At 39.5% G+C, this 14134-nt stretch overlaps 1 protein-coding gene across 2 annotated transcripts in view; it reads right to left on the reverse strand.

Moving 5' to 3' along the window:
• LOC126161407 (dyslexia-associated protein KIAA0319-like protein) overlaps positions 1 to 14134 on the reverse strand; it is a 161365-nt gene that overhangs the window by 31145 nt on the left and 116086 nt on the right. For both annotated transcript variants that reach the window (XM_049917188.1, XM_049917187.1), the window contains exons 11-14: positions 5830 to 5941; positions 5484 to 5632; positions 4904 to 5094; positions 4716 to 4815 (exon numbers count right to left, since the gene is read on the reverse strand). In XM_049917188.1, coding sequence (XP_049773145.1) covers positions 4716 to 4815; positions 4904 to 5094; positions 5484 to 5632; positions 5830 to 5941 — 552 coding nt within the window. The remainder of the gene's footprint in view (positions 1 to 4715; positions 4816 to 4903; positions 5095 to 5483; positions 5633 to 5829; positions 5942 to 14134) is intronic.

Here is a 14134-nt window from a genome sequence, read left to right on the forward strand (position 1 = left end):
ATTGGCACGAATTGCCAGGCACATGTTACACATTCAGCAAAATGTCAGCTGAGAGACTGAGACAGAGACATACTTGTTATTTCTTATTACATGAAGCAACAAGCACTACCTCGGATGGAGTAACACCTTTCAGAGACTTGACAGTGCAATTAATAGCCTGTACTAAATTGTTAAGCAGACACAGCGGAAAGAGGGCTGATGACCACCAGTAATGAAGTGGGCAGTATTCAGTTATAACGAACAGAGCCTCACGTCATAACCTCCTGCCCATCTCCATAAATATCACAGCTCTCCAGGTCTAAATTCAGTTGGTCATTAGGATAGATGGCGTTCATACCAACAGCACTCGATTCGATGATTATTGTGGTGTACTGACAGCCATGTGTTAGATGTTCCAGCACTTCTCATGAACATGCTGCTTGCTTTTCCTGAAATGACAACATTCAAGTAACCATGTCCTGCCACTCGCGTGACTTTGCACTGGTTACCGCCTACCACATAACACACATTCATCTCACAGTGCTTTTTGCACTAAGATCATCATCACCACTGGGTGAGAGGGCCATCTAGTACCTCGGTTCCTAATCATTGATGCAGGCATTTCTGGGTGCCAGAGCATATCTGTACAGTGGAGCCAGGATCAGCCGGTTACACTACTTCTGACAGCGCAGTACATCCTGATGGGTCATAGTCATCTTCTGGAAATGGATTGAGGACACACTAACAGAGTGAGGCACATGTACTCATGTTATAGCTTCACTTGCAGATTGCCAGTGGGCAGCCTGCAACACTTGAGCCAAATTACTGATGTTATGGCCTTCGCAACCGGTCAGCAGAGCCAACAACAGGAATCAGACGAATTCCATGTCACTGGCATAAAGTATCATCTGCAGCTGACGAAAAAACACAGAATGTAGAGATGAATGAATAGATGTTACTGTTGTTAATCATGTTTTATTAGTGTCAAAAGAAGCTCTACAGGTTCCACAACACCATCCTGACAATGTAGAGGTGTCTCCACTGGGCACCTCTACAAAATAGAAACTTTTTTTAAGGAAACCACCTTTAGATTACTTTCAAAATAATTGATTATTACCTCATAGGAATGTAGAGACATATTCTTCAGGTCACAGTGTATGTCACATTTCCTTCTTGTGTTATGATGGTGGTACGACTCATTCATTTCATACTAAGAAGAATTGTGAAGCATCAATTTCATGATTGAAAAGATATATTGAGAGATAATGGTTAATATCCCTACTTGCTTAAAAAGATTATGATATGAGGCACTCTACACACAACTCAGACAATCTTCTGAATGGTGAAGACTTTTTTTCAATAGCAGTGAATTGCCTAAGAAGGTGCTTCTATAACACACCAGTCAACAGAGCTAGTCAAAGTAAGCAGATTTTGAGACACTGATGCCTCCAATTTTGGAGATTATCCTGATGACAAATGTTCCTGAGCTATGGCTTTTCAAGGTTTAAAAGATTTGGTATTTGAAGTTAAGCCTGGTAATGATATCGATGCCTAAGTATTTTGAACAGTATACCTCTGTACCATTTGGCTCTCCTGCATGATATTAATCTCTTGTGGGTTTTTGTGATCAGAATAGAACTCAATGTTGAAGTTTCAACTAAGGTCGCAGTCTGTAGCAATGTCCCCCGAATGAATTTGAGGCCCCCTGGTTCTGAGCTGAGTGGAAGGCTAGAACCAGAGACTGCAAAAGTTCTGTGACAAGTTAGGTAGCAACTTCTTAGACTTGTGCCAGAGGACTGAAACTGTAGGGTTCCACTAAATGGGTCAGGTGTGCACTACACATCAGAGGCTGCTATTTATGTATATGACTGTGTGTGGGGAACACATAAGTGTTTCTTAGATTAGGCATCTCTCCATTCAGTCCATATAACAATAGCCACAAGAGACCCACAAGTATCAGTACAAGATGCTCCCCTGTCTGCCACCTCCCCCTCCTCCTCCCCCTTGGAGAGACTATTACAATCCAGATGGTTAACTACCAAAGCATTTGCAATACAATGCCAAAGTTTAAAGTGGACTTAAAAAACAGTGAAGCTCTCATATGTCTAGGTACAGAAAACTGGTTAAAAGTTTAAATTGATGGCCGTGAGAGTTTTGGGGAAAATTTAGTGTAAATCAAAAGGATGAGCTACTGGGAAAAGGAAGTGGTGCATCTTAAGCATTAGACAAGAAACTCAAATACACCAAGAGAGGAATTGAAACTGCATGGGAGATTTTTTGGGCAAGACTCAGTCTGAGAGCTGAGCATAAAATTATAACTGAATCCTTCTACTGACCACTAAACTCATCTACTGATTTAACAGAAAAATTAGAAAAAACCTCAGTTTACTGGTATGTAAGTTTCCTAACCATACAGTACTCATCAGAGGAGACTTTCATCATCTAACAATCAATTGGGATAGTTACAGTGCTGTTATTGGTGGGTGTGGCAAGATATCCTGCTAAACATTACAAAATGCCTTCTCTGAAAATTGCCTACAACACAGTTCATAATGCCACTTATGATGGAAATATTTTGGATCTAATGGCAACAAACAGATCTGGCATTTGGGAGGATGTCCTCACAAACATCAGTATCAGTGACCATGAAGCAGTTGTAGCAACAATGATTATCAAAGGTTACGCGGCAACTAAATCAAGTCGTAATATTTATATACTCAGTATAAACTACACTGCACAATTCAATTAAAAGATCACTTTTACGTAACCAAGTAATTGGTTCCTGTTGTGATGCAGAAGTTTGAAATTTAGCTCAAAGGTACCTACAACCTACTTCTGTTATGGTGGAAATGCATGGTGTCCTGCAACATCACCCTTATGCTCGGTGACACTTCAAAAAACGAGATCTTGACAGATGTGGAAGAAAAGGCCACATGTGAGGTGTAAGGTGAGTTAATGATGTTACACTGGCACCAAATTTCACAACAAATTTACCCATTTCCACCATGGATGTGTCACATGATGGGAAAGTCAGCACTCCTCCTCTTATCCCATTTTGCCCCTTCTTTTGACTTCTCCATGATGGAGGAACAGTGTTGCCCATGTTAAAATCATGCGCTTTTCTTATGGGTGGTTGACAAAAACATTTTAGACATGCCGTCACACAGAACTGACATGAAATCGGCTCAGGGAGTAGTGTAAGGGGCGTCGAGAAACCACCCCTTTCCTTGAGACGCTATCTCCCACACATTTCGAGGTGATGAACAACAGGATGGCATTTATGACAATCTTTGACACTGCTGACACTCCAAGGATGCTTCAACCCTTCTCTAAGGACACTGTGGGCCAACAATCCCAATAAAAATAATCACACTCCCTTGGAGGCAGTGCAACCACAATTTTTGTTCTCATGTGCAGGGAGGAAACACTAGGAGCCTTTCAAAAAAAAATGGGGAAATTTGAACACTATCTGAAGCAATAAAGGGTGTTTATGCTTTTTCAGCCCTCCTGTTTCAAGTCCTCGTGTGGTGTGATCACGGAAGGGTGTGACACTGACACATGCATGAATAAAATGGCAAAGGGTCCCTCTAACACCCGCAACCCTGTCAGTGGCACCTACCCACGTTTGCTGATAACTTTACAAATGTGCCTTTACAGAGAAAATCCATGGCAAGGGTCCTAGGTACCCGCAGGCAGGCAACGCCTTGACACCCCATTGATCCTGAGAGCCTGGTAGCAGGTGGCTAGGACTCCTGCATCTTGTCGGTTATTTCACTTGCCTTTTTTTAAAAATAAATTATTTAATGACATTATAGCTTCTGGATATGTAATTATGTAAGTTGGAGCTGTATGCTAAGTTTCCATTTTTGAACAATAATTGAGAGATGTGTATAGGTGGCCTCTTAGAACACCAACCAACTAGTCATTACTCCTGCAAGTTACCTACATATTTCAGATGCAATATTTTAACTGTCCTTCAGAATAATTTCATCTGTTGTTGAAAAATGGGGGCTGGTGTTATGTACCATATCATGGGCATTCTTGTGTGGCAGGTAGTCCTGTTCCCCATTGTGGGTGCAAATGCCAGTTTCTAGTTGCAGTGAAATGGGTTTTCGTTCAACCTGTAGATGATGGTCCAGTCTTTCCCTAATCCTCCTAAATCAGTCTTTCCTTCTCTTTGTTTCTCATCCCATCCAGTAAACCTCCCTGGACTTTGGGTTCTGGGTGACTTTCCTGAACTCTCCCCATTTCCTAAACCTCATCAATCCTTTTCCTTCACCCCTATTTCTTCCCTTTCAATCCTTCAGCTAGGAGGAGGAGGAGGAGGAGGAGGAGGAGGAACCACTGCCTCCAAAAGCTTCAAGATTTCATTGCCTTTACATGTGTGTTCTCCTGCCTCTGGTTAATGAGAAGATTTTTTATTTATCAAATCCATGTCATACATTTCAAAAGGTGTGGTACTTACAATCACACCTCTTATGGGACTCTGCACAATGTAATAGAAGTCCTGAGGAATGGAAAAATGAACTTTTCCATGGTCAATATCAGTTTTAGCACACTTGGGAAGTTTTCAAACAGTTACACTAATTTTCAATGTAAACTGTAATAAATTTTATAGGAAACATATTTCAAGCATTTTGTTGCTTAAATTGGACCTGTTATTGTATATAGCTTAACATTTTACATTACATCCATACCCACATAAATACTAGTGTCTGTTAATGCTAGAACATTACCTGCTTTCACAATGATCGATACAGTGTCCTCGTCAGAAGCACCTTGCTCATCTTCAACCTTCAACCGGAACACATACCGTCCAGGAACAACATCAATCAACTAAAAAAAGGAAAATAAATACATAAACCTTACTTGCTCTCTGATGTAATAGAAGTCACGAGACAATCAAGTAGTAAAAAACAATCACCATAAGAACTGGATGTTTGTCCGAGTCTCCAAGGACTTTGCCTAAGGCTAAGCTACTGTCTTCTCTAGTCCAAATCCATTTCACAATTCCAAGATCGTCACTTGACTGTGAACCATTCACAATAACTACACTTACAGGTAGAATAACAGTTTGGTCTCCTCCACCATTAGCTTTTGGAGAAGCATTTTTATCTGGAAATGATACAGTCTGGCTCAAACAACAATAAAAAAAGAAAATGTTCACTTTATATCAGATTAAATGAAAAACATTTAAACAATAAGAAAAGAATTCAAATATAATAAAAACAGAAGTAGTCCCTTCTGTTAAAACTTCTGAGGTGAGCAACTGAGGTTGATGCACAAAACTATTCATTAAAATGTCACAGCTGTCTGGGGAGTACATTTTCAGAAATGATACCCTGACAAAAGCATTGAAAGCTGAACACGTACCAAATTTTAACATGCTTTCCATGCAGCTGTCAAGCTGTCACCTCTGAATATGTCCCCCAACAGATGGGAATAGTTATATGTATTGCCAACAGCCTTGTAGCCTGAAAGATTCAATAGAAGTAAACACTTACTCTGTGTTACAGTGACTTGTACAGAGTCCAAGGCTTTATTGCCATTTTCATCTGTAACAGTTAGCTGAAATTCATATTCCCCTTTCGTAAGCTCAGTAGCATTAGTGCAAGAAGAATTCTGTGATGAGAACAATGCCTTTGATGGACCACTGCGAAGCGAAATGAAGCAATAGTTATCAGTCCTACTATAACTTAAAACATAGTTACTAAATTATGAGAGCAGAACACTACTGTGACAATATTTGACTTTTGTTTCATCAGAGCAACATTTTAGAGGATTTTGAATCTAAAATTAGCAGAAGTTACTTAAGTATGAATACAATAAATTAAATCTCAAATATGTTACCGAATTTGCTCCCATGACCAGGATACAATTTTAATATCATCGTTACTCTGTGTTCCATCTAGTGTAACCCAAGTCTGAGGCAAAGAAACCACCTGATCAGAACCAGCATTTGCTGAAAAGAAAATGTAAAACATTATTACTTACACTTACTACTATTTCATCACTAGCATACTGGCAACAAATGAAAGACTGAATGTTTCAAATCAAATATATGGTCAAGAGACAGAGGTGCTTTATTACTCTCTTCACATCTTTTCTCACACAAAAAAGCAGCTGCATAGTAATTTTCACTTGCCATATTTTTGAGGAAAGTTTGCAAAAGATATGTCTAATGGCATACGTGAGTAAGCAGGTCCTATTCTTGAAGGAAGTAGAGGAATATTTCAGGGAGGGGGCGGGGATGTAGTTTTTTTAAGGAGTTGAGAAATGCCTCTTCTAATGTGGCCTATGAGAAGATTGTGATAGGACAATGCCATCCTGATCTTCACTGCCTTGTCCACTAGTGGTTTGTACTCACAGGTATGTGGGCTTGGCTCTCAAAGGTGAAGAAGTTTGTTAGTGCGACAATGAAAGAGTGTTTTGGAAGTTTTAGTTGGGCATGGGAGAGGTGCTGTCCAAGAGCTGAGAGGTTGAAGTGTTAGTGTGGGGAGGGACTGCACTGGTTGATGACAAGGAAGGTTTCAAAAGGAAAGTGAGTGGGAACAGAGTGTGCTTATATATACAGGGCCTGGACAGTAAAGCATTTCACACTGAGACTGAAGTGTTGACTGACAGAGGCAAGGAGTAGATCAAGAATAATGAGGGAAGGGACTAAGGACATTAGTTTGAAATTTATCTGCTGGGACACCAAATTCCTCTCTTAATCTTTCCTCTCTTATAATTAACCGACTGACCTTGCATACAAACACATCACCCAGGTAGTCTCCTCCATGACCAGTTTGTCTTTTGTTTCCAAGAAAATCAAAGCATCCCCATTATTATCCAAAAGCAACCAGGTTGTGAATGTCTCAATTGATTATGCATACAATGTTACCTTCCATCACCTTTTTAACCTCTCCAATATACTTTTTGTATTCTATTTGCAGTACCATACCACCATCACTACCCCAAGGTTTCTACCATTGCAATTATTGCAACTGCAAAACCAGCATTCCTCCTCCCGTAAAACCCTATGTCTCACCAATTGCAAATCAAGGACATTAAGTGAAGGGAACATTGTGAAAGCCACATTACTAAAACCTGTTGCTTTGAACTATAGACTTATCAATTTTCTTTACATGTCCTCCCATTGCACAACATTTCTTAAGTCAACCTCCTCTGCTTTAATACAACCTCCCTTTGTTTCCTATTTTGATCTTTTTTGGAATTTAATCTTATTTTATTTATTGAGTCAGTTATCCTTCTTCCCACCACTGTTTATTCATTTTTGATCTTTTGTTTCTGTTCTTTGTTTTTATTATTCTTCAGTTTCATCATTCTTTCCATTTATTATTTTCTCCTTCTCTTTTAATCCATCTTTAGCTCTAACTCTATCCATCCCTTCTATCTCTGAACTGAAGCTGGAACAGTGCGTATTAATGTACTAAAATCAACTTACTATTCTCTCCAGTATCTTTTATTTTATCTGTGCCTCCCTTCCTCTTCATATGAAGTGGGTTCCTCTCAACCTGGATTCTGAATGATTTGCAACACCCCCCTCCCCCTCCTCCCCATCCCCCTTCCCTTTAACTTTTGCCAATCCAGTCCTCCTTACCTAAGAAAGGAACCTATAATTCCAAAGGCTATAAATGCCGTGATATATTTTTGTGTGTTTTGTTGACATTACTGGAAGCAGTGCTGCTTAAAGGTATGTATTAACTGGCCTTCCTGTCTCCCTGATTTACTCATTTGGCAGAAATTGTGACAGGTACCACAGTCAAATAATAATAATCATAACAATAATAATAATAATAATAATAATAATAAATGCAATATAACATATACCGTACAGTTAAAAGGAAGTGATGCTTGATCAAGGTCCGCGTCACTTTCCATTTTTAACCAGACTTAACGTCTGAGAAAGTAAAGAAATAATAATAATAATTATTATTATTATTAATTATAATAATAACATCACCTTTATATCTCAAATTTATAAAAAATAAACTAAGAGTGTTAATTACAGAACAATACTATTATTGACATGTAAGATGAGAGAAATAACAAGAAAATTAGTGCTCCTACGAGATTCTAAAAACTAAAATCTATTTGCAAATATTGGATATACTGGATGACAGAAACTAAGTGTAAATCACATTGCTAGAGGTAGGACATCATATAATCATTCTTGCATTATGTCAAGCAAATAACGAAGCATGTGGAGAAGTCAAACAAAATGGATTAATTGTAATCAAATCTTTGTATCACATATTGAGAGAAACTAAAGGAACATTGATGATACAACTTTCTTGACGCATATGCGTCAGGGTGTACGGAAAAGTGGACAGATCTGCGAGGCCAAGGGAACAAGATCTTGGTCTGGAAAAGAGATAGCACTGATATCAATGAAATTTTGTTTCTGCTGCATAGTCGCAGATTGTGCAATGCTAAAAGTTGATCAGTATAATGATTTGAGGAATACACTTTGTATATACAGATTTTTATAGTATCCAGACTGTGTGGGCTTTGTGTCCCATAAAATTATTTGTTTTGGACAATCTAAGCCAACAGAAAGCCTGCCAAGTGTTGTAAAGGTTCATAAGGGGTCTGCTCCTTCCTTTTCAACAGTTAAGAAATGGGCAGCTAAATTCAAATGTGGCAAAACTTTTCCTGAAGATCAACCATTTCATGAACGTCCAAAATTGCAACCACAGATGAAAATACCTGGAAAGTACATAGTACTGAAAATGACTGATTAATTCCTAAAAAATAAAAACAAAATAAAAAAAAACACTTGGTCCAGTAGTTGGCAGAAAACACAGGTTACTTCCATCGACAAGAAGGGTAGCAGAAGTGATCCACAGAATTACGGTCCAATGTCTTTAAATTTTAGTATAAATAAAATACATATAAAAATAAACAAAATAATTAATTTTTAGGGGGAAATAAATATCAGAAAAATAAGTGCAAGATGGGCACTGTACTTGTTGAATGCTGAGCAAAAATGAATAAGCAAACAAACTTCTCAGTAATGTTTGGAAAATTTAAAGAACTTCTGTTTCAGTGTCTTAATGTGTATCAAGACGGGATGAACACATCATGTCAGAACCAAATTTTCAGTAATAAACAGTGGCTGAATTTATTGGCCTTGCACTAAAACAGTAAAGTCTGTTTCCTGTGCTGGAAATTACAACAGTCCTCTGGATTAGAGAGATGAAAACATGTAAGTAGAGGCTTAGATCATCATCATCATCATCATCATTTAAGACTGATTATGCCTTTCAGCGTTCAGTCTGGAGCATAGCCCCTCTTATAAAGTTCCTCCATGATCCCCTATTCAGTGCTAACATTGGTGCCTCTTCTGATGTTAAACCTATTACTTCAAAATCATTCTTAACCGAATCCAGGTACCTTCTCCTCGGTCTGCCCCGACTCCTCCTACCCTCTACTGCTGAATCCATGAGTCTCTTGGGTAACCTTGCTTCTCCCATGCATGTAACATGACCCGACCATCTAAGCCTGTTCGCCCTGACTGCTACATCTATAGAGTTCATTCCCAGTTTTTCTTTGATTTCCTCATTGTGGACACCCTCCTGCCATTGTTCTCATCTACTAGTACCTGCAATCATCCTAGCTACTTTCATATCCGTAACCTCAACCTTGTTGATAAGGTAACCTGAATCCACCCAGCTTTCGCTCCCATACAACAAAGTTGGTCGAAAGATCGAATGGTGCACAGATAACTTAGTCTTGGTACTGACTTCCTTCTTGCAGAAAAGAGTAGATCGTAGCTGAGCGCTCACTGCATTAGCTTTGCTACACCTCGCTTCCAGTTCTTTCACTATGTTGCCATCCTGTGAGAATATGCATCCTAAGTACTTGAAACCGTCCACCTGTTCTAACTTTGTTCCTCCTATTTGGCACTCAATCCGTTTATATTTCTTTCCCACTGACATTACTTTCGTTTTGGAGATGCTAATCTTCATACCATAGTCCTTACATTTCTGATCTAGCTCTGAAATATTACTTTGCAAACTTTCAATCGAATCTGCCATCACAACTAAGTCATCCGCATATGCAAGACTGCTTATTTTGTGTTCACATATCTTAATCTCACCCAGCCAGTCTATTGTTTTCAACATATGATCCATAAATAATATGAACAACAGTGGAGACAGGTTGCAGCCTTGTCTTACCCCTGAAACTACTCTGAACCATGAACTCAATTTACCGCCAACTCTAACTGCTGCCTGACTATCCATGTACAGACCTTTAATTGCTTGCAAAAGTTTGCCTCCTATTCCATAATCTTGTAGAACAGACAATAACTTCCTCCTAGGAACCGGGTCATATGCCTTTTCTAGATCTATAAAGCATAGATACAATTCCCTGTTCCACTCATAACACTTTTCCATTATTTGCCGTAAGCTAAAGATATGGTCCTGACAACCTCTAAGAGGCCTAAACCCACACTGATTTTCATCCAATTGGTCCTCAACTAATACTCGCACTTTCCTTTCAACAATACCTGAGAAGATTTTACCCACAACGCTGATTAAAGAGATACCTCTGTAGTTGTTACAATCTTTTCTGTTTCCATGTTTAAAGATTGGTGTGATTACTGCTTTTGTCCAGTCTGATGGAACCTGTCCCAACTCCCAGGCCATTTCAATTATCCTGTGTAGCCATTTAAGACCTGACATTCCACTGTATTTGATGAGTTCCGACTTAATTTCATCCACTCCAGCCGCTTTATTGCACTGCAAGCCATTGAGGCTTAGATCAGAAAGGAAAAAAAAACATCACCTTTTCCTATCAGGACTACACATCTGCCCATACAGTTGCTTTGGGAATGGGGCACAAACAAGATCTGAAGCAGAAATTGTTGAAACTTCTATGCTGTTCCCCTAATTAGTCACTCTCTGATGTCCACATATTCTTACAGCTAAAGAAAGTGATGGCTGAAAGCCATTTAAGTCCAATGAATAGATAACAACTCACTGTAAAAACAGCAAACTAAATGCACTACCCCAGAGAAAAATTAATTTTTACCCAAAAAAAAAATCAGTCTTTCACTGCCAGGTCACGAAAATTTAATCTTGCGCTAGTAGTAGATCCTCATTTTGTCTGATGGTTTTAGATGTAAACTTTCGCCACTTGAGCCAGTGTAGATGTAAAACAGTTTGGTGTTCAACAGCATTTGCATTGTTGGGTGTCTGTGTCATGAATTACTGTCAGGCACTGGTACTGTATGGCAACATAAGCTTAAAACACAAGCATTGACGTGCACTACAGTTGTAGACAGTCAACATAGGTCTAGACTAGGTGTGCAGGGCTTCATTTGTTATGCTGTTTTATTACAGTAAAAACAGTGTTGCTGACCTCCACGAGTATCAACGCATTAAAGGAATACAGAAAGGTTCTCTTTCTGCACAGGGGTTTAAGAACATGATTCAGAAGTTTGAATTAACTGGTGAATTGGAAATTGCTCTTGGGGGAGGCTGATGGGAAAAAAATGAAGAGGCTGATGGGCAATTGCACCACAAACTGCTGACGAATTTATTGTTACCATGGCTGAGAATGCTGGATGCACTATGCGATCTACAAGCAGTGCACGTGCTGTGTCATGATAGCTGACATTCCGTGGTCCACTGTTCGAAAAGTGCTGGGAACAATTGTGAAATGATATCTCTAGTGTGGTTTCAGGATGTGGATGCACATGGTTGTCACAATGAGCAATGGTTGTTATCTGGAATGTAAACATGGTGGGCAGTTAAAAATTTCGCTATCTCATGAGGAAATTAAAATGTGTTTCTTTCAATAACTTATTTGTTATTTTTTTATTTTTTCCACGTGTCCTCACAAATGTTTTCACAAATTTCACTGTTTTATGATCACTCATTTTTCACGGGTGTCCTCTCAAGTAGCAGTAGTTCAATTATAAACACACTGTAGTTGTGGAACTTACAACTAGCATTTGTCACATAACGGAGATATTAAAGACTGACTTATGCACAACAAGGAAAACAAAGATACTCCTGTCATATTTGTTAGAATAAGTATTATTTCCTGACACAATGAGATTTTGATTTTTATGTTACTGGTTGTTATCAACATGTTTATTTTGTTTATAACCCTAGAATTTCTGAATCTGGTCCATATGCTGGCACCTGCCAAGCTGAGAGGACGTGCAGCAGAGCAGCAACAGCACTTGTCTGATTAAATGTAAATTAATTTAGTCTTTGTTTTTTGTTCATGTACTTATGCAAAGAAGTGAACTGTACATGTGTATTATACAGTGTAGACTACTGGTTAGAAAATTAACTGTAGTTTTTGTTGTTGTGTAAGTCTTGTGAATGTCCTTGTGTAGGGCGGCTTCCTAGTGTAAATTTTCCCGTCGGCAGAAACTCCGTCACGCCACTAAGTTTTAATTTTGTGCTAGTAGACAGCACACAGTTTAAATCAGTGCATGCTAGTTTGAACGTTTGTCTCATGCAGTAACTTTTTGGAAAACAGGATTTATAATAACAGGTATCTGTAAATTCATAAACTTCAATAGAGAAATTTATTTCTGTTTAATAGCTTGCGGTCTCAAGAGTACAGTGAGAAATCTGCACAGCAGCTTTTAGTGTTACTTTATTCTCCTTTGGTATATTTTCAAACCCAATAGCGCCATTTGAGACCTTATATCTATTTTATACACAGTAAGATATGGCTAGGGACAGTGCTTGTTGTGAGTGGATACAAGGAGACCCCTGGTGACCCGGACATTGCTGTAGCTTCTGATACGCAACATCCGACCAGTCCGCCTTCACTCCAGAGTGAGTGGCAGACAGTGGTGGGTTCGTGTGTCACTGGGCGGAAGGCAAAAGAGGGAGCAGGCCATGTGGCTGACTCGCTGCATCTTAGCAACAGGTACGAGGTGCTACCCAATGTTGTTGATAAATCTAAGCCAGCACAGTATGCCTCTCCTCTTGGGCCAGCAGTCGATTTTCCTGCCAAGTTCGGACAAGTACAGAGGGTGGGTATGCTAGTTATTGGGAACTACAATGTTAGATGGGTGATGGCACCCCTCAGGGAGATAACACGTAAGGTGGGAAAGAATTCCAGTGTGCATCCAGTACATTTGCCAGGAGGTCTCATCCATAATGTGGAGGAGGCCCTGCCAGTGGCTATTGAGCGCACTGGGTGCTACCAGCTGCATGTAATGCCACATGTTGGCACAAATGACACCTTGGGTTCTGAGGCCATCCTGAGCTCCTTTCGGCAGCTGGCGGATTTGGTGAAGGCAACTAGCAATGCACACGGGGTGCAGGCTAAGCTGTCTGTTTGTAGCATCACACCCAGGATTGATCACTGTCCTCTGGTTTGGAGCAGAGTCGAAGGTATAACCCAGAGGCTCAGACGACTCTGCAACAGTATCGGATGCAAATTTCTTGACTTCTGCTATCGGGTGCAGAATTGTAGGTTTCCCCTTAATAGGTCAGGCATGTACTACACGCAGGAAATGGCTACTAGAGTAGCAGAGTACGTGTGGCGTGCACATGGGGCTTTTTTTTAGGCTAGAGAACTCCTCCCTTGGGAGCAAAGACAATTTGCCTGTTAAATCAGCCATAGTGGCCTCAGAGAATCTTGGTCCTCGCAGATCAGAGGTAGGAAAGATTAATATAATTTTTAGTAAATTGTAGGAACATCCAAGGAAAGGTCCCAGAATTAGTATCACTTACTGAAGGTTACAAAGCACAGACAGTATTGGGATCAGAAAGCTGGTTGAAACCACACGTCAATGACAACGAAATCCTAAGTTCAGATTGGAATGTTTATCGTAAGGATAGATTAGTCACCAATGGTGGCAGTGTGTTTATTGCAGTAAAAAATTTGATAAAAATCTAGCGAGGTTATCATGGATTCCGAATGTGGATTAATCTGGGTGAAATTGAGTATCAAATCACGGTCAAAAATGATGATCGGAAGCTTTTATATACCACATGGGTCAGGGCCTGTAATTACAGAGAGCTTCAGACAGAACTTGCAGAATATCATTAATAATTGTCCTAATCATGCCATTGTGATAGGGGGTGACTTCAATTTGCCAGGCATATATTGGGAGTATTATGCCATCAAAACTGGTGCCAGAGATAGATACCTGTAAGATTCTATAAAGATT

Source organism: Schistocerca cancellata, chromosome 2 (assembly GCF_023864275.1).
Source record: "Schistocerca cancellata isolate TAMUIC-IGC-003103 chromosome 2, iqSchCanc2.1, whole genome shotgun sequence".
NCBI lineage: Eukaryota > Metazoa > Arthropoda > Insecta > Orthoptera > Acrididae > Schistocerca > Schistocerca cancellata.